Below are 22,256 nucleotides of genomic sequence, written 5' to 3' on the forward strand. Positions count from 1 at the left end.
ATATGATGTAGTTTGTTCAGTGTAGTCTTGTTATCTGATATGCTGTTCTGGTTATGTGTAGTTAGAATTGAAGTAGTGTTTTAGCATGAGTCTGTAGTAGCATAATTATTTTACCATAAGTATTTTGTGTTCTGCCATTGTGGCCCATATGAGTGTGGAACTTGTATTTGTTCCCGTCAGATCAGTTTTACCATTTTATATTGCAACAATTGTAATATGTTAAGTTTGTAGTCTTCATAGAATGTATATGCTGTAATTGCACATCTTAACATGTTTTCGCATATACCTTATAGATTAGTATTTTTATACATATGCAGGAGCAGTTGTGTTTTAATCAGTATAGCTTGCTTGCTGTTATTTGCAGTTTGTGGTGCAGATAATTGATATGGCTATTTCAGTTTACATCTGCATCAAAGTCCTGAGGTGTTGTGTTGCTTTCACTTGATGTTAGTTGTGGTTTTAATAGGATTGGCATTTTGTGCAATAGGGAAATGGAGGTCACATAGTGAGATGCTAAGTTTTTGTGGTTTGGGTCAGTAAGTTTTTGAATATTGTTAGCTTTGTTTTTTTTCAGAGTTTATGTGTATGCTATTTTCATTTAGCCAAGTATGTAGGTTTTACTACATTAATCTAGTGACCAGTTTAATGTCATATTGCATGTTTGTAATGAAAATGATATCTCCTGGTACGCAGATGACACTGCAACAGTAGCCATTCATAATTATTATTATTATTATTATTCAGGCCTCCAAGGAGTCAAAAGACTCATCGAGGGAGGTCCTTTCTAAGACATAAAGTCTGTCAAGACTCATCGAGGGGAGGTCCCCCCCTGAGAAACACAAAGTTTATCATACCACTCCTTAAACCCACTGACCGTTCTCGCTCCCACCACTCCATCAGGCAATGCATTCCACGGCTCAACCACCCTCCACACAAAGAAACCACTCCTTACCCTCTTGCTCACAGTTTCCTTTCATAACTTCTAGGGATGGCCTCTTGTCATCACTCCTTCCTGCTGATCAGTAATATAACTGATAACTAATAAAGTGCACAAAACATGCTTTCCTGGTGGAACAATGAATAATATACAATAAAAACAGCTACTGTTACTATGGCCATGTCATCTGCATATTGGATGATATTATTTTTTAAGGGAAGTTGATTAATGCTGTGCATTAATCAACTTCCCTTAAGAAAGAATAGCTCCTTGTGGTACTTACATTACCAGCAACTTTTCTGTGCACTGATCCTATGTGATATACTTCTGTTTTCCATGGATGCTTTGAATCACAGGAGCTCCTTCAGTTCCAATGTATGTAAATTTGTCCAACAAGGTTTTTTGTGTTAGTGTATTGGACACTTTTTTAAGGTCATTAAAAACATCTAATACTATTCTGTTTTTATCTAACGCTGTGTTTATTAGGAATGTGAAATCTTTCAGGAGCATTGTTATTCCTTTATTCTCTTGAAAACTAGATTGTATTTTTAGGATGGTGTGGAATTTTTCTATAGGTGTGGAAATTTTGTGATTATACTGTACATTCATTGTATGGGGACTTGATCATTAGAGGTGTGATAACTAATAAAGTGCACAAAACATGCTTTCCTGGTGGAACAATGAAGTAAATAACTGATGCGTTGCAAGGAAAGACCAGGCATCAAAATTAGTGATATACTAGTATCTTGGGCACAAATGACTGGGGGAAAAAAGAATGTTGATAGAGACTTGATGAAGCTGTTGTGGCAGGTAAAGAAGAATTGTTGTTGGAAAAGTCATAGGCATGTTTGACTAGATGTGACAACAGTGAATTGAGAAGGAGAGCAGAGATAATGAATAGTAAGGTGGTTGGGTTGTGTGAGACAAAGGGGGTTTGATTTGTAAATCTGCAGAGTGAATTTGAAGAAAAGTTGGAATGGTTTAAAGTTGATGGATTGCATTTGAATAGGTTTAGTGTTGGGCATTTAGAAAGGCTATTGTTTTCTAAGAAGGCCCAGAGTCAAGAAGTTAATGCAGTAAATGATCACAGTCTACTTGTGAAGCAGGATAGCACAACTAGACAGATTGTACGACAGGAGGAAGATGGATATGAGGTTGAAGGTGTGGTTGCAGTAGCATAAGGTGATGGAATGCATAAACATGAGAATGAGACATGTAGGAATGGAAATCAGAGTAAGGATCAGGGAAATGGGAGTGGTCAGACCAAAGAGAGAGGTGTGGTAAAGCAGCTAGAATAGAGAATGTTGGTGCTGGTAGAATGGCCTCAAAGACACAGGAATTGTTAGGTTTGTACACAAATGTAAGGAGTATTCAAAACAAGAGAGCTGAGTTTGTTGCATTGATTGAGTCAGTATGCCCAAAGATAATTGGAATAAGTGAAACTTGGTTGTCTGAGCAGGATGTGATGTCAGGAATAGAAATAGAAAGAATTATAATTTTACAGAAATAGAAATGTGAAAAGAGGAGGGGATGCTGTTAATGATTGCAGAGGAATTGTGTCCACAAAGTGTGGAAGTTTATAGTGCATGTACAGATTTTGAACCTGTATGGTGTGAAGTTGAAATAAACAGGCTAGTATATCTGATATGATGCTGTTATAGGCAAGGGAATGCAGAGAATACTGATTCTGAAATGTTTAAGCAAATTAGTTGGCCATGTAAAAAGAAGGTGATCTTAATGGGAGACTTTAATTACAGGAAAATAGAACGGAAAGAGGAGATCATGTACTGAAACAAAGAGTGGGAGCTTGTTGAATTTCAGAGAGATAAATATCTTAAACAGCATGTGACTGAAGCAACTAGAGGCTTTAATGTATTGGATTTGGTGATAACATCACATGGTTTACTTGTTAATTAGATGTTGACACTGCCACCGGTTGGTGAGAGTGATCATTAGATCACTTATTTGGGAAGTGATGAAACAAGAAAAGGTTATTGTGAAAAATGGCTATATCTCGCAGCATAAAGTGGGTGATTATAGGAAGCTCTAGTCAGTTAGCATTAGTAGATGAGCTGAGCAGAAAAGATGTTGACAATGCATGGAAATTCACAAGGCAGTATCTAATAAAAGCAATGTATAAAGTAGGAGTGAAATGGATGAACAGTGAAATCAAGGAAGTGCTGGAAAAGATAATGCTATGGAGGAGATACAAGACAGTTGGTGGTGATTGAATCCATGAAGAGTATAAAGTGCAGGCTAGAAAGGTGATGAGCATGGTAAAGAAAGAAAAGGTGCAGTATGAGAGGAGATTGGCTGGTCAGGCCAAGATTAACTCAAGAGAATTTTTTGGCTATATGGAAAGCAAGAGAAAGAATAATTATTGCAAGTTGACACTGGTAGTTAATCATGGCAGTAGAATAACAGTTGCAAAGGATATAATGGAATTATTGAATGAGCACTTCATCAGCATATATCACACTTGTGTAAATGATGTTGTGTAATATATAGAAGGGAGGCAGTTATTAGGAGAATTGGAAGTGAAAGAATCAGAGGTGTATCAGGTGTTCAGTGCTGGATTAAGCGGCAGGCTGACAGGGTACCACCCGGAGCACCAAAACTAAAGCCGGCACTAGGGCCTTAGAGCCTCTTAAAATTATTTGTGGAAGGATCAATTTCACTATGGAACTTGAATCAAATGGAACTATAAGGAGTGATTTCATTCTCCATATACCTTCATTGTTGTTTAATTTTTTTTTTATTTCAAGCTGTTTTACATTGATGATGATCCATGATACATGAATTGCAATATCTGTTATTAATCCATCTTAATTAAATATTTTCAACTGTATCTACATGCTACTTATTTAGAATGAATAATGCAGAGTTATCTATTAATAAATATTCCATTCTTTCTTTCAAGGATAATTTTTAGTAACATACAATAAATAAGTGGTTTCTATTTTTGTGTTCCTCTAGGCTGAAGAGTGGATTAAAGAAGGCCAGAAACTATTGGTTGCAACTACACGTAAGTCTATTACTTGTAAAACTGAAGATGATGTTGACAGCCTTTTAGAGGTTATTGAAAATTTCTTGAAATCTGGAAAAGTGAAACAAGATGACAGATTGAGGAGATTGTCATCTTTTGCTATGCAATTATATGGTAAGATATTTCCATTTTTTTAAGTAATAGTATGAGTATATATTCAGAAAATAAACCAGTAAATTTAGCAGCATAATATTTATAATTAAGAAAGTAATCTGTGCTTCAAAGATAAATGATCTGTCATATTTAATAAATCTTACTGACTAACAGTGTAAAAATCATTTCCTGCCACTAGTAGTATTTATTTTGTAGATTTTTTTTATTTATTTTATATACTTCTAAATAAATCTGCTGCAAGTATGCAAGATTCCCTTACTAAATTGAATCACTGTTGTAATAGATATGGTATGAAGGTCAGCAATTACAAGACAAAGACAATGAAAATAGGCAGAAGCATTGAAAATATCAACTACATTGTGAATGGAGAACCTATATAACAAGTGAAACATTTCCGCTACTTAGGCACGATTTTTAGTGAAGATGGTAAATTAAATATGGAAATAGACAACAGAACCAACAAAGCTGATATGGTAGGAAGTCAACTGAATAAATTTATATGGAATAAGAGAGAAATTAGTCAAAACACTAAATTAGCTTTATACAAGACAGTGTTCAAACCAATTTTAACTTATGGATCTGAAAGCTGGGTCAGAAGTAAAACACTTGACCAAAGACTAGAAACCGCAGATATGAGAGTCCTGAGAAAGATTAGGGCATGAACAGATGGCATCAATGGCAATATCATATTAAAAATGAGGATGTTAGGAAAGAACTTGAATAAGAGAGAAATTAGTCAAAACACTAAATTAGCTTTATACAAGACAGTGTTCAAACCAATTTTAGCTCATGGGTCTGAAAGCTGGATCAGAAGTAAAACACTTGACCAAAGACTAGAAACCGCAGATATGAGAATCCTGGGAAAGATTAGGGGCATCAGTGGCAATATCATATTAAAAATGAGGATGTTAGGAAAGAACTTGACATTGGTAGCATCCAGGAATGTGTTAGCAGAGCTAATCTCAGGTGCTATGGTCACTTAAACAGAATGGTCGAAGAAAGATTATCAAAACAACTGTTCTCTGCCAGGTTGATAGGAAAAAGACCAAGATATAGCTGGATTGATACGGTAAAAAGTGCCTTAGAAGATAGAAATATAAGATCTGATAATGTTGGAGTCTTGACATGTAGCAGACTGATTTTGAGGAAAATTGTAGATAGGAAGTTAGTAATGATGTAAATTTTTCATGTAGTATCCTTTACACATCCCTTGAGGGTACATGTCAGGAATTTGATGATGATGATGACCTGACACACAGATAATTTGATGATTTGATTTGAATTGATAACAAAATAAAAGAAAGAGAAATGCCATCAAAAACATACTTTTTTGAATCCAGTTGAAATGAACTTAAATGTTCTTGCACCTGAGAAGACCTTATACAAGAACTTGAAGCAATGAAAATTGACATTGCTGGTATCAGTGAAGTCAAATGGACTAATAGTAGAAAAATAAACAGAAAGAGTCATTCAATTATATACTCATGTGGAGACAGTCATAGGAATGGAGTAGCATTTGTACTAAAAAAATAAGATTGTGCAATCCTTATTTGGATTTTGGTCCATAAGTGACAGAATAATTGCATTGAAAATTACAGCTCAACCTTTTAATATTTTTATTGTCCAAATATATGCATCTACTTCTGATTACCCAGATGAAGATGAAGAATGTTTCTATGAAGACATTCAAAATGCACCAAACAATGCTAAATCAGATGACATAACTATCGTTATGGGAGATCTAAATGCTAAAGTAGGCTCAGAAAAGATCTCCTCCTGCATGGGAAACCAGGGCCTGAGACATAGAAATCCAAGAGGAGAAAGATTAATACATTTCTGTGAAGAAAACGATCTGGTGATAGCAAATATTTTATTTAGCCACCCTCCTAGAAGACTTTACACGTGGGAAAAGTCCCGGAGACAGATTGACTATATAATGATTAAAAAAAGATTCCGGAATAACATCTTACAAGCCAAAACATACCCAGGGGCTGATATTGGGTCAGACCACAACCCTGTGGTCATTAAGGTAGCAATAAAATTAAAGAACTGTTACTGTGTTGTAGAGTACTACAACACAGTAACTGAGAAATTCTCAGTTACTGTGTTGTAGTACCCTACGTGCACATGCCTTTTTTTATAAGTTACTTTTGAAGATGGCAACGTGACGTTGCCAAAATATCGGAAATATTTATTAAAGTGTAATTTAATTTATATTCGTATCTACATTGTCAATTCCTTAAGTGATTTAGTAATAGAAAAATATGATCTTGGCTCCCTTAAAAATCAAGAAATAAAAGATAAATTTTTAAAGGAACTGGCACAATCCACTGCTGTTAATGTTCCTGATCTCACCAAGTATCCTTACCCTAAAGATGAGATTGAGGATAGATGGCAGAAATTTAAAGAGGGCATAAAAAAGGCAGTAAAACAAACAATTCCCAAATTTGAGAAGAAAATTAGTAAATCCTGGATGAATGACAAGATACTGAAAATGATGGAGGAAAGAAAGAAACACAAAAATCATCCTGAATACAAGAACTTAAACAAGAAGATCAAGAAAGAATGTAGGATTGCAAAGGTTGAAAAGAACTATGGCTCAACAACAAATGCAAGGAAATTGAATTTTTGCTCAAAAAGCACAAAACCAGAGAACTTCTTGAAAAAGTTAGGGAGCTAACTAACAAATCTTGCAAAAGGGTAGACTCTCATTGCATTGAAGATACCAGTGGAAATATCCCAATGGAGAAAGACAAAATAAGGGATAGATGGGTAGAGTATGCAAAGGAACTCTACAATCATGATAGAATAGATAAACCAATGCAAGAAGATTTGGAAGGGCCTACTATTCTTACCTGGGAAGTAACAAATGCCATTTGGAAACTGAAACCAGGAAAAGCTCCAGGAATGTATGGATTTATTCAGAATATCTAAAGGCTTTAGATGATAAGGCTGTAAGATCACTGACTGACATATGTAACAAAATATACGAAACTGGACACCTGCCAAAAGATTTTAAGCACTCAACATGTAATACCTAAAAAAAATCGAAGACAATCAAATGTGAAGAATACAGAACAATCAGTCTGATCATTCAGATAGCAAAAGTTATGTTATATATCATCCTAGAAAAAAATAAACATAAAATCAAAATGGAAATTAATGAAACACAATCTGGTTTCCAGGAAAATAAAGGAACTAGAGAAGGACTCTTCAACATTAGAACTATTATAGAAAGATATCTGGAGAGGCAGAAACAAGTCTACTTATGTTTTATTGACTACACAAAGGCCTTTGACAATATACATCATGAACAACTAATCAAATGCATCAGAAATTTACAGATGGTAAAGATACCAGATTACTGATAAATCTATATTAGGAGCAAACTGCCTCAATAAAAATATCAGGAGATATCTCAGAGGAATTCCCAGTAAAGAAGGGTGTCAGACAAGCTGTGTTCTTTCTCCTATATTGTTTAACCTCTATACTGAAAATATCTTCCAGCAATTAGAAGAATTTAAAGGAGTCAGCATAGGAGAAAGGAATATAAACAACTTAAGATATGCAGATGATACAGTACTTCCAGCTGAAAATAAAAAAGATCTTCAAAACCTACTAGAAGAGATGCTGAAGCTAAGTGAAAAATATGGACCTAATTTCAACTTCAAAAAAACCAAAACCATGCTGGTAACAAAAGAAAAAGGGAAAATACACGATATAAATATTAAAAGCAGAGGAAATACTTTAGATCAAGTAGAGAGTTATATATATTTGGGTCAACTAATTACAGAGAATGGAAAGTGTGATAAGGAAATATTAAGAAGAATAGAAATTGCTAGATCAACCTTCCTTAGCATGAAAAACATTCTGACCTCAAGGGAAATTCACACAAAAACAAGAATTAGGCTGTCCAAATGCTACATATGGTCGACACTGCTATATGGAGCAGAAACCTGGACAATATCAAAATATTGTGAAAATAAACTAAAAGCCTTTGAGATATGGATCCTCAACAGAATTCTTAGCGTCCCATGGACTGCAAAAAAAAACTATTTAGAAATATTAGACATGATTGGAGAAGATAGGAATCTGTTGAAAACCATTAAGAAAATGAAATCCACCTACTTGGTCACATACTAAGGCATGAATCCCTACAAAAAAACCTTCTAGAAAAGACAAAGAACAGATTGGATGGGAAATATTAAGGACTGGACCTTTTTTGTCCCATGAAGAATGTAAAAGAGAAGCACAAAACCATATATGGTGGAAACTCATGGTAGTCAACCTCCTGGAAGGAGATGACATCTGACAAGACAGATCTGAGAAGAATATAACCCAATTCTTTAATAACAACAATATTAAGAATTCTGAATTTTAAAACAGGTGACACGATAGTGCAACATGTTGTTCATTGTACTTATTCTTTTTCCTGTTTTATAAAAAAAATTCCATGTTAATAAGTTGTATAATTTTTAATGATAAAACTTAGCAAAGAATTTTAACTAAAAATTGTTTTTAGAACCACTCATCAAATTTAGGGTTTTAATGCTTCTGTAATTGCTTGTTTTTGATATCCATATAAGTTAGCAGAACCGTGATTTGTAATTATTGCTAATTTAAATCTTTGTAATACTAGACAGTTTTCTTACTGTTTGAATTTGAAAAAGTTCAGTAATCCAATAGTGCAAAGCATAAAAATTTATTTTACATAAATTTTCTTTAATAGGTGGATACACCCCTGTTAGTATGAAAGACATTCAGGAGAAAAATAAAGAGTTACTTGATGCACTGGCAAATATTACTGTTGAATTAAGTAATATGATGCAGAGGATAAGAGAAAAAGAGAGTAGGGAGGAAAGAGTAAGTCATTCTGTTTAAAATTTCTTTCTTTCTTTGGATGATGTTTATTATTTTTTAATCGCAAATAAGTGAATGCATGTAGGTTATCTCTAGCTAACTGCAGTTACAAAAATTTCAGCATCATATTCAAAAACGTTTTTTTTTTTCTTAGTAAAAGAAAAATTATTATTATTATGTGACACCTCCAGAGAGTTCAAAGACTCATCGAGAGAGAGTGTGCCAACAGCATCGAACGATAAAATCCCTTCCAACTACCAACCACGCTCAAACTTACTTAACTTTTTGCATGAGCCAGTAGCAGAGGCTCTACCAGTCGACCAACCTTTTATGTCATATTTTCGTTTAAATCCAAGATCCTATTGAAAAAAATATCAACTCCTAATTACAGCAATAGACCAGTTTTTGTTTTAGTACTTATTACTTTCTTAATCTCTTTGATTCTATTTTAATTTCTCATTTGTTATTTAAACTTTAAGCTCCAGCACATTTTGTAAGCCCCTGAAGGTGTTCAAGATAGGGCATATCTCCATAGTACAGAGAAGAATGACCTATATCCTTTACTGGAAAGACCTAGGTTAAAATTCCATCTAAGATGGGGAAAAAAAAATGTATAAGAGTTTTGCCCCTGAAAGTGAGGTAGCAAACATTTGCATCTCTCTTCAAGTAGATTTGTTGGAGAACATGCACAATTTTCAGAAATATATAGAAATATGTGCCTAGCAAACCATCATGTGTCCCATTATACACATGCTACATGTCCTTAGTTGCCTTACCATATCTAAAAGACTGTTGTTTATTTATTTCTTATGGGGTTTCTTTTTCCATCCCTTAAGATGGGTTGAACCTGCCTGACAAGGGATTAAGTATGTGAACACACACAGATCTACAGTATTTTACGACTGTAGATCTGTGTGTGTTCCCAGGGCTGGTTTGCCTGTTCTGAGGGATAAAAAACCCGAGTTCTAGGTGACAAAATCGTCTACCTCTGTACGAGACCAGTTAACTCACCTTTAGTTGAAAGAGCCGAGATAAATGTTCCTCACATCATGGATGGGAATCGAACCTAGATCTTTCTGACCAAAGGGCTTCTTCTATACTGACTGAACTATGAAGGCTCAGTAAGGCTATGGGAATAGATGACATATCACCATGTATTTTTAAAGAATGTACAAAAGAGTTAGCCATGCTGCCCTTGTCCTGGTTATTTAATGAAAATCTTGCAGTCGGAAAGGATCCAAAGGAGTGGAAAGAATACAAAATAATACCTCTCCACATGCACGGTTTGAAAACAGAAGTTTCCAATTATAGACCAGTCTGTAGTGTATCTGCAGTTGTGATCAAAGTGTTGGAAAAATGGTTAGAAATAGAATACAGGATTGGATTGATGAACATGAGATTCTCTATGATGGTCAGCATGGATTTGTGAAGGGCAGGTCTTGTTTTAGCAATCTGCTTATGTTTTATGATAAGATGACGAATGTTGATGGATAAAGGAAAATCATATATAATGACATTCTTGGACTTTGCAAAAGCTTTTGATAGATTACCACATGATAAGTTGATGTACAAGCTGCAGAAGATAGGAACAAATAGTATATTGCTTTATTAGTATATAGGAACAAATAGTAAATAGATGGATTGGCGATTGGCTCTCTGAACTAGTGTCTCAGAAAAGGAAGTTGAGTAGTGGTGTGCCACAGGGTTCTGTTCTTGAGCACCTACTGTTTAACTTGTTTGTTAATGATATTTCATATGAATTGATTGAGAATCTTTGAAGGTTTATCAATGATACAAAGTTAGGTAGAATTATCAGGGTTCAGGGACAATTCATCGCAGCGTGGACAATACATCGCAGGAAAATTGATCACGAGGAAAATTCATCGATAGGAAAATTTATCGCAGGGAAAACTCATCGAGAGGAAAAATCATCGTGGGGAAAAATTCATCGAGAGGAAAATTTATTGCAGGAAAAATTATTGCAGAAAAAATTTGCTGAAAGCATTATTCACTAGAAAATTGAAGTCAGTTTGGTTTAACACATGTTATGTAGAGGTATGTGATATTTGATAGTAATGGTATCTGAGAGATACTGCGAACTCTAATGTTAGTATAGTATTGGTTTAGTTTTTTTTTTTTTTTTTTTTAATTTACCATTGAAAATGGCTGGAAAAATATATCGACAGGCTAATCCATCAGATGTTGAAGAGATTCAGCAAATGTTACTCAAATCCGATAATGAGAATGATAGAGTCAAATGTGAAAGTGATATTTAATAGTAAATTGTATCGGAGAGATACCACAAACTCCGATATCTGTATAGTATTGGTTTAGTTTTTTTTTTTTAATTTGTTTCTTTTTTCAATAATTTCTAGATTGTAACTGAAAATAAATAAACTACCATGTATTATATTTGTATTTTTTTTTTTTTTAAGTTTTATCGAATTCAGCACATACTAGTAATAAATGTATCTCTCGGATACACGCAACCTAAGCTGCAATTTTTTCGACCACGACCTCTGCAGGGTTAACCTCCCAACCGGCCAGGACGTATATATCCATCCAACAAATCCTGGATTCGAGTCAGACCACCTGTTGAAAAAACATTGATATCAAGTGCATTTAATAACTGTCATATCCATTAATAGGTGCGATAATCCTTCGCGCTGATGAGAACATTTAACCAGATTACCTCATGTACGTAGCTATGTTCAGTTACCTATTGCCAGAAATGCAGTTGCTTGCTGTTTGCTCAATAACTGGAATCTAAATTATATTACCTACAAGTTACATTTATTTTTGCTACTTGTTTTATCATATGGCATTTTTATCACATTGACAGGAATAGAGATGGAAAGGTATGATGTGTTTCGTGAGGATAGAAGGGGTAAAAAGGGAGGAGGAGTGCTATTGATGATAGAGAAAGAGTTATGTCCATACAAGGTAGAGATGCAAGAGGGAAATAGGGCCAGTGGTTTTGAGGCAGTATGGTGTGAGATAGAGGTGAATAGAATCAAATACTTGGTGGGATGTTGTTATAGACCTGGTAATGTGGATGGTGGTGATAATGAAATGTATAGTCAAATAAGCCAAGCAAATAAGAAAAGGGTGATCATTATGGATGATTTTAATTATGGCAATATAGACTGGAATGAAGAGATAGCAACTGGAAATAAAGAAAATGAGTTTCTTGAGTTTTTGAGGGATAACTACCTCAGACAGTATGTAACAGAGGGCACACAAGGATTAAGGGTCTTGAATTTGGTCATCTCATTGGAGGATGTAATTATCAATGAGGTGTCAAATCATCCACCAATTGGTGAAATTGACCATGAGGTGATTACCTGGGTGGTAGCCAGCAGTGCAAGGACCCCTGTGAAAAAAGGGTATATGTGGAACTACAAGGGGGGGGGGTGATTACGAAGAGCTCAGGAGACAGCTTGCAGGTGTAGCATGGAATGAGGAGTTAGCTGGAAAAGAGATCAATACAGCTTGGGGGATTTTCAAAAACTATTTAGTAGATGCAATGTCTAAATGTATATCATGGGTGAGAAGGTTAAATAAGGTAGGTGTGAGATGGATGAATAAAGAGATTAAGCATGCAATACAGAGAAAAAGGGCATTGTGGAGACAGCATAAGAGAAGTGGAAGTAACCAATTTCATGAGGTCTACAAAGACCCGGCAAGGAGGGTGACTTGGTTGGCGAGAGTAGCTAAAGAGAGGTATGAACAGCAGTTAGCTAATGAAGCCAAAAAGAATCCTAGGGAGTTCTTTCGATATGTAGCCAGCAGAAGAAAGAATGATTATGGAAGGATGACATTGATTGGAGGAAATGGTATAAAGACAGCTGTTGCAGAATGTGTGGTGGAAATACTTAATGAGCAGTTCATAAAGATCTTTCAATCTTGTGAATGTGACTTCATGGAGAGATTAAGAGCAGTTGATGATGGGGAGGAGAGACTAACTGTAAGTGAGCAAGAGGTGTTTGGGGAGTTGAGTAAACTAGATGTAAATAAGGCTGTGGGACTTGATAATATATCACCGCATATTCTGAAGGAATGTGCCAGAGAGTTGACACCTGCCTTGACATATTTTTTTAATAAGAGTCTTGCACTTGGTCATGTTCCTAAAGAGTGGAAGGAGGGCAAGATTGTGCCACTTCATAAAGGAGGTGATCGAACTCAAGCATCAAACTATAGGCCTATCTGTGTGTCAGGTGTTGTGGTTAAGTTGTTGGAGAAGCTTGTGAGAACTAGCATCCAGAGTTGGGTTGACAACAATGGTATAATCTTTGATGGACAGCATGGATTTGCTAAAGGGAAGTCATGTTTTAGTAATCTACTTACTTATTACAATAAAGTGACTGCTTCCTTGGACAGAGGAGAAGGATACACAGTAATATACTTGGATTTTGCAAAAGCTTTTGATAGAGTAACTCACGATAAGTTGACAGTCAAACTAGAGCAGATGGGGTTGGATATTAGATTGGATTGGAGACTGGCTATCTGATAGGTATCAACAAGTTGTGTATGGGGGTGCAATATCCAGGAAAAGGAAAGTCACTAGTGGAGTGCCTCAGGGGTCTGTTTTAGTGCCATTACTATTTATCTTGTATATTAATGATATTGGCAAAGATTTGGATGGAGATATTCAGTTGTTTGCAGATGATGCAAAGTTGGGACAAACCATAAAGAGTAGTGATGTTGTGGCCTTGCAAGAAGACTTGAATAAATTGAGTGATTGGGCAAGCAAATGGGGATATGAGTTCCATGTTGCAAAATGTAAGGTTTTAAAATATGGAAAAGAAAGATGGGATGCAGAATTTATGCTTGGTGAGAATATATTGTTGGAGGTAGAGGAAATAAGAGATCTGGAGGTGATAGTGGATAAGGATCTAAAATTTAGGGGACACAACACCAAAATTGTGAAGACAACACAAAGACTTCTGGGAATGATGCGGAGGACACTGACGTGTAGAAGTAGGGAGATTCTTGTTCCATTGTATAAGGCTTTGATTAGTCCACACATGGACTATTGTGCCCAGATTTGGTCACCTGGTTTTCAGAAGGATGAAGAGATGTTGGAAAGGGTCCAAAGGCGACTGACTAAGGTAGTTTCTGACCTCTGGAATGTCGAGTATGGAAATATTGAAAAGATGTAATTTGCAGAGTCTAGTGGAGAGAAGGAAGAGGGGAGATATGATAGAGACCTACAAGTTGGTAAGGGGTTGCTATAGGATCAATGGTGGAGAAGTTCTACAGAGAATAGTGGGAGATCAGGGGAAAACCAGAGGTCATCCCTGGAAACTGTATAAAGAGGGTGTGAGTAGGGGAGTGAGAGGCAGGTTTTTTTTTCGTGCAGAGTTGTGAATGATTGGAATGCCTTGCCTGAGAGTGTGGTGCCTGCAAGGAGTTTGAATGTGTTTAAGACACGGTATGATGAGATGTGTGTGAGATAAAAGGACCTCCTAGATGAGTCTTTGACTCCATGAGGTCTTGTTTAATAATAATAATAATATAATTATAGTGTTTAATGCCAGTGCAAATAAGAGATCCTTTCATAATTTTTCACTTAATGTTGTATCACTCTGGAGAACAATGCCACTATCATTTTTTTTGTGCTAATTATCTTAGCACAAAAAAAATTCTTACATAAAAATTCTTAGCTGTCTTTTCTATATGTACTGAGTTGTGAATTGTAGATTTTTTTTAGTTAATATATTTGCTTCAAAGTTAAATCATCTCGTACGTAATTTTTTTTGTCTTCCCAAAACTTGAATCCCAGAACTTGATTCAAGATACTTATTTTTGTCAAACAATTATTTTATAAATTCATAAAAATCCAAATCTTAAAATAAATACAGCCTCCATCTGTTACAAATTGTTTTCTTTATTTTTTATTCATAATCTTAGAAAATTCCCAGATTGCGTGAAAGTTCACTCTTTTACGATATTGCTTTATAGATAATCATACATAAATCTTGAATCATATCACATAATGTATAATATTTATAACATAATCTGTAGCGATAGGAGACCAACTGGTTTCCTGGAATCGCTCATTACATATTGAATCGTTCATTACATATTTTCTGCTAATTTTGATATTATTCGGCAATTTTGAAGTAGCGATACTTTCCCTACAGTTTATCATTCGAAACATAGAGGTGCATGCGTCAAAATGACATTTTATTTCCAAAATTTTCTTAATAAAATCAAAATTTTATTTTATCTTTGATGGCTCACTTTCTCCCCCCCCCCCTCCAAACTATCACACACACACAAATACTGCTAGGTAACATGTGTGCACCTTCTTTTTATTTGAATTCGTTATTTTCCCAAAGTAAGTGTACTAGATAACTTTTAATATTCTCATACTGAAATTAAATTGTGATTATTACAAATGAGCAAATTTTGTATATTTTCTTATTTAGGAAATAATATTTCCTGATAAATATAAATCATTGAATTATGTGATATTTGGAAAATTAATGTTTAAAAAACAGTGTTATCATACAAAAGCAATATCAGAATAAAATTTTTAAAAAATATTTTTTAAAAGAAATATTTTTTTAAAATGTTCCTTGTATGAGAAATTTTTTTTCTCACATATATCTGCGATGAATTTTCGTGCAATTAATTTTTCCCACAATTAAATTTCCAGCGATGAATAGTCTCTGTGATGAATTTTCCTCTGCGATAATTTTTCTCTGTGATGAATTGTCGTTGATCAATTTTCCCACAATGAATTGTCCAGATACAATTATCAGGAGGTGGCACTAATGTTAATTCTCTGCAGGAAGATTTAAATAGACTTTTAGCTTGGACAATGAGTGGGGTTTCAGTTTTAATGTTAATAAATGCAAGGTGTTATCCTTTGGGATTCTTAGATATAGGCTATGTACTGTATTGGTGGAGCTATACTTCAGGAAGTGGATGAGATCCTGGAGTGATGGTGGACAGTGGACTGAAGTTCTGTGGGCATATTGCAAAGACTGCACATCATATAGCTGCTATGATAAAGAGTACATTCACATGTAGAGGTATGGAAGTAGTGGTGCCTCTATAAGGCATTGGTCAGACCATATAATACCATATATAGACTATTGTGCTCAGATTTGGTCACCTAGTTTTCATTGTAATGTGTAAACACTAGAGAGGGTTCAAAGACGAATCACCAAAGTGATATCAGGACTCTGGAGTGTTGGCTATGAAGAGCGTTTGAGAGAATATGAATTACAGAGGTTGGTGAATAGGAGGAAAAGAGAAGATGTGATAGATTCTTTCAAGTTAGTTAAAGGATTCTATCAGATTAATACAGAAGAAATTATAAAAGGAGTGGGTGTTAATATGGGAAGAATGAGAGGCTATCCCTGGGAGTTGTATAAAGATGTGCTGAAGAAGGTTGTGAAGAGTAGATTTTTTATGGAGAGTTGTTAGTGGAATGCATTTCGTGAGTGTGTTGTGAGTGCAGGTAGTGTAAATGACAAGGCTCATTGTGATAGACTTGTTGCTGGTTGAGTGGGCCTCCCAGGATGTGTCTGTTGACTCCACAGAGGTTACTAAATAACAGTAATAATATCACAACCAGTTTACATAAAAATTCTTAGCTGTCTTTTCTATATATACTGAGTTGTGAATTGTAGATTTTTTTTAAATTAATATATTTGCTTCAAGGTTAAATCATCTCTTAAGTAATTTTTTTTGTCTTCCCAAAACATGAAAAAAATTTTAATTCAGTTATCACATCATTCTTGTTTTAATTCTTATTAAATTAATGAAGAAATTCATTGACAAAAGTATTTATTTAAATTGAGTACAATGACAGGATTGAATATTTGGTCATGATATTTAAGACATTTTATGGAGTATGACACAAAGGACTCAAGAGCTTTCATCTTTTGGTTTATCTTATCTCAGATATTATTTAAGATACTCTCATAGTTTTTCAAGTAATGCAAGAGTACTACTACTTTTATTCTCTTTTTCTTTTCTTTACCAATGATCTAAAAAAAATCCTAAATAAATAAGAAATTAAGTGTAATCTTGTAGTGCTATAATTAAAAGTCCTATAAAAAACACTGAAAAAAAAAAAGAAAGAAAGAAATAATATAGTTCCTCTTATCTTATTTGAACTTTCTCTCAGGCATGAGGTAAATGGTGAAATATTCAAAGATGTCTTTAATTATTATTATTATTATTATTATTATTATTATCCAGGCCTCCATGGAGTCAAAAGACTCATCGTGGGAGGTTGTTTTTAGGAAATACAAAGTCTATCATACCACTCCTTGAACCCACTAACCCTCCCCACTCCAACCACTCTCAGGCAATGCATTCCAAAGTTCAACCACCCTCCACGCAAAGAAACACTCCTCACCCTCTTGTGCACAGCCTCCTTTCGTAACTTCCAGGGATGGCCCCTTGTCATCACTCCTTCCCACTGTTCCACCAAGTGAAAGAACTCTCCAATGTCTATCCTATAACTGCCTCTCAACAGTTTAAAAGTCTTGATCATATCACCTATCCTTCTTCTATCCACCAAACTCTGCAGTCCACATTCCCTCAGTCAATCCTCATAACTCATATTGTACAGTCCTGAAACCATTTTTGTTATCCATCTCTGTACCCTTTCCACAGTTAATTTATCCCCTTCAAATCCTGGGGACCAAACCTGAGAACAATAGTCTAAGTGTGGTCTGATCAGGACCTTATACAATGGAATGATAACTGTTTTATCTCTGCAGGTCAGCGTCCTTCTCAGTATTGCAGCAATCCTCTGAGTTACCCTCACCACCTTTGCAATTATGTTCCCTGAATTTCAGTTTTCTATCAATCATCACCCTCAGATTTCTTGTCTCCCCTACCTCCAGTACAGCTGCTCCAATCGAGTATGCATCCTCCCATCGATGTATCCCAAACTCCAAGACGTTACATTTTGCTTCATTGAACCGACAACCCCATTTATTTGCCCATCTGTCTAGTTTATTCAAATCCTCCTGCAGTACTGCCACATCTGCGCTATTACTGACAACCCTTCCCAACTTCACATCATCCGCAAACAACTGAATGTCCCCTTGCAATCCATTGACAATATCATTGATATAAAGATTGAACAATACAGGTCCCAGTACTGAGCCCTGTGGAACCCCACTTGTAACCTTCTGCTTCCTTGATATTGCCCCACCATACACAACTCTCTGATACCTATCAGTCAGCCAATGATGAATCCATTTGACTAACCCGACATTTAAACCCATATGCTGCAACTTAAATAGCAGCTTATCATGTGACACCCTGTCAAACGCCTTTGCAAAATCCAAAAAAATGGTAGTTTATGCCTTTTCCTCATCAACTGCTCTTGTCACTTTATTATAAAAGACAATCATATTACTAAAGCAAGCGCACCCCTTAACAAATCCATGTTGATTCTCATAGATAACATTACCCTCATCTACCCAACACTGTATGTAGTCCCTTACTAAGACCTTAACAACTACTGATGATACACGAACAGGCCTATAATTAGACACTTCCAGTCTGCCACTGCCCTTATGCAGTGGTACTATCTTACCTTCCTTCCATTCCCTGGGTACCTTTCCTTCAGCCATTTATTATATTAAAAGTCAGGTCAATGGAGCTGTCAGTTCTTTAGCACATTCTCTCAAAACCCATGGTGAAATACCATCCAGTCCAACAGCTTTATTGGTATCCAGAGTACTCAGTATTTGGAACACACTCTCCTCTTGCATCTCTAAACCCTGATCCTGCCCTATCCCTCTAGTATTAAAACCTCCTCTAGGTTGAAATACTCCAATAAAGTGCTCATTGAACAATGAGCACTTTATTGGAGTCCTCTGCCACTATGTCCTCTGCCTCAGTCACTCTATTTCCATTTTTATCCCGCAATGTCATTCTTCCACAATTGTTTCTTTGCCTACTGGCCACATTAGCTAAAAAATTCTCTAGGATTTTCTTTGGATATTAGTGCCAATCTCTTCTCATATTCCACTTTTGCCTTCCTCACCATTCTGGTCACTCTCCTGGCCTGCATCTTATATTCTTCATGTATCTGTCCTCTACCCCTCTCCTTGTATATCTTCCATAATCTCTTTTTCAACTGCAGTTCCTGTTTGATATCGTTTGTCATCCACTTTACACCAAATTGTGTCTGCTTCTTCACCCATGGAATACAGCTTACTATTGCTTTTAACAAATATTTTTTCACAATTTCCCAAGCACTAATAGCTTTATTATACATATAGCACAAGAAATTTAAGCAAATGTTACTATAAAGCAACATTTTATAATATTTTAGCATAATTATATTCATTGCAATAAAATTTTTAACAAATATTTTGCACCTCCATAAGGCAGTTTATTGTGAGAGGAATCTTTATATGGCCTTTGTTTGATAAGTTAGCCGATCTCATATAGAGGTAGCAGGGTTTCATTCACATTCTGGATATCCCATCACACAGAATTAGAAGATAGCTGAGTTGCATAGAGGATTCTACAAGTTTGAAAGATTATTTTTAGAATCAGCATTAAGACTATGAAACATTTACTTTACCTCATTGGCTGCATTAATTTGATAAAGACAGAAGGAGGAACTGCCATGATGTTTTTTTTTTTTTTTTTGCTCCATGTTTGGAGAGAAAAAAATGTAATTTTATAAGATTCTTATAGTTACAAACTAAAAGGCAAAACTCATGGAATGCATTCAGTTGAGAAATGCTAGTTATGAATAGGAAAGAAACTGTGACAGCAATGCAAACTCAGAAGGGATGAAGCTATATCAGAAGGTAACAGTGAAAATGACGAAGAGTAATAGGGGAAAAAAGCCTTAAAAAATCAATTTGGAAAATCCTAAAGTGATCAAATAGTTGAGACAGCAAAGGCTGTGATCTTTTTCACTTAAGCAGATGAGGGTAATGTGACTGTCATAATGGATGGAATACAACAAAAATTTACTGGATTGTAGATCAGAATTCTTTGTAAATATAATCGCTGGCAATTTTAAACCATGCATCCACTTTTCTCAAAAATCTATTCCCCAAAAGACATGCTTCATTTACTTGTCCATCCTAAAGTGTATAAACTTCCAAGTGCCTGCAAATTAACTTGCTTTAGACAGACCAGTAGATCTGTTAATATTCACCTTGAAGAACATAAAAATGATTCACAGTTATCACAGCATGTTTAGACTGTTAAATCACATTTTAGATATCCCATCACACAGGATTAGAAGATAGCCAAGTTGCATAGAAGATGATTCTACAAGTTTGAGAGATTATTTTTAGAATCACCATCAAAATTATTAAACATTTGCCTCACCTCAATGGCTGCATTGATTTGCCAAAGATCTGAGTCATTCTAGGACAGCATATAACCTTACTTCTTTGAATTAACTTCCTTTACCCAGCTCTAGAGGATGCCTTGATAGGATCTTAGTTCTTTTTTCAGTTAAGATATGAATTATTTCTACAACCTTGGTTTATAATAAACCAGCATCTTGTGCTCCGAAGATATTGGTTGGAAATCCAGTGAAATCTTATCAACTTTATAAATTATTTATTTTGTTGCGGTGATGTTTATACTGTGAAGCACTACTATGAATGATCATTAACACCTAAGAATGTCTAGAAGACCTGGAAAGTTACCACCAAAGGACAAAATGTTGTTTGAAAGAATATGACTAAAATCTCGGTAGTCCTATTTTGGAAATAGCCTGCCAGCAGTTTGGTTACAGGGTGAGGATCAAGTTAGTAGTAAGACATTTTGTAAAGAGCTGCATAATCTCTATTACTATGGAAAGGTAGCTGCACATAAGTTAAACATCAATGATAATAACAATCAGATAACCACACTGGTTTAAGAAACATCATGACTGGTTGACAGATGTTGATAGTCTGTGATATGAAGTGATGAATGGTCTGAAGCTGTTTTGTAGTATGGACATGAATCTTGGTTCTAGTGGTGACCATAGAGAGATATTCAGTAATTATATATTGGACAAATTTTATATATTTGGCTTTGATTTTACAAGATGTTGTGTGTTAAAAGAATATGAAATATTTCTGAATTATGTCATGTTTAAAATATCGCTGTTGTAATATAGGGAATGAAAATTGCAGAATAAATTATTCATATTAAAATTCATATGAATTAAGTATTCATATGAAAACACTAAATAAATATTCATGTCTCATTTTTATAGATTTCATTGTAGAATAAATACATCAATTAAAGTTAGGAATGTAGGGTTCTAACCTTAAAACATGGTTAAAATTAAGTGGTGTTTAATTGATAGTCTATGATATGAAGTGATGAATGATCTGAAGCTAATGCTAATATCTTAAACTAATGCTTTCTCAATTCAGTAAAGCATTTATTCAAGATTGTCTTGTGTTGTTTTAATGAAGGACAGAATGGAGTCATCTTTGCAGACAGTTCGGGAAGAAGTGAAATCAAGTGTTGAAAACCTCACCAATTATACTTCAAGCACGTTAACCTCAGCTCATTTGGTGTCAACATTTGTCAAGCAGATGAAAAAAACCACAGCTTTAACATCAGAGGCCAGTACATTACCATTAAAATCAAGCTCTCATCTCTACATTGGTTCTGATGAATCTTTATATAAGAGACCTTATTTCACAAAATCTCTTGTTAACTGTGAAGTGCCTGAAGGTTCTAAATGTACTTTTCAGTGTCAAATTGAAGGTTATCCTTCTCCTACTGTAAGTATGAATATGTAGTAAAATTTTTAAGTAAGATTAATGATAATAATACTATACTGATTAATAATGGTAATCAGTAATTGAAATATTAGAGTTAGAAATATTATAAAACAGCAATTGTAATTTCGACTGTCACTAGTGTTTTGCATGGAAGTAGCAGTGTTGCACATGGAATACAGTTAAGTCATTTATTTTAATAAATATTCATGATTAATCATTATTGGTAGTATTTTCCTTACTTCGAGCCTCCTTAGCTCAGTCAGTGTAGACGAAGCCCTTTGATCGGAAAGACCTGGGTTTGATTCCCTTCAGTGACATGAGGAACCTTTATCTGGTCTCTTTTGACTAAGGGTGAGTTAGCCAGTCTCATATGGTGGTAGAGGGTTTTTCTTCCAGAAACTCGGGTTTTTTTTGTCCCTCAAAACAGACAAACCGGCCAGTAGAACACACACAATTTACAGACAAGAATACTTAGAGGCATAGGGGTAACCCTTATCCTTGTATTATAGTTGGGAAGTCCAAGGATACTTGGAAGGCCGTGGGCGCTTAAGTGCCTGTT

General features: G+C 35.1%; 1 protein-coding gene across 1 annotated transcript in view; it reads left to right on the forward strand.

Annotated features, from left to right (window-relative positions):
* Positions 1-22,256, forward strand: part of LOC150109560 (coiled-coil domain-containing protein 141-like) — a 451,763-nt gene that overhangs the window by 258,855 nt on the left and 170,652 nt on the right. Inside the window, exons 20-22 of the mRNA XM_090409020.1 lie at positions 3,914-4,097; positions 8,827-8,960; positions 21,383-21,697. Coding sequence (XP_090265146.1) covers positions 3,914-4,097; positions 8,827-8,960; positions 21,383-21,697 — 633 coding nt within the window. The remainder of the gene's footprint in view (positions 1-3,913; positions 4,098-8,826; positions 8,961-21,382; positions 21,698-22,256) is intronic.

Source organism: Typopeltis vanoorti, chromosome 2, assembly GCF_054136105.1.
Source record: "Typopeltis vanoorti isolate ZY-2024b chromosome 2, IOZ_Tvanoo_1.0, whole genome shotgun sequence".
In the NCBI taxonomy this organism is placed as follows: domain Eukaryota; kingdom Metazoa; phylum Arthropoda; class Arachnida; order Uropygi; family Thelyphonidae; genus Typopeltis; species Typopeltis vanoorti.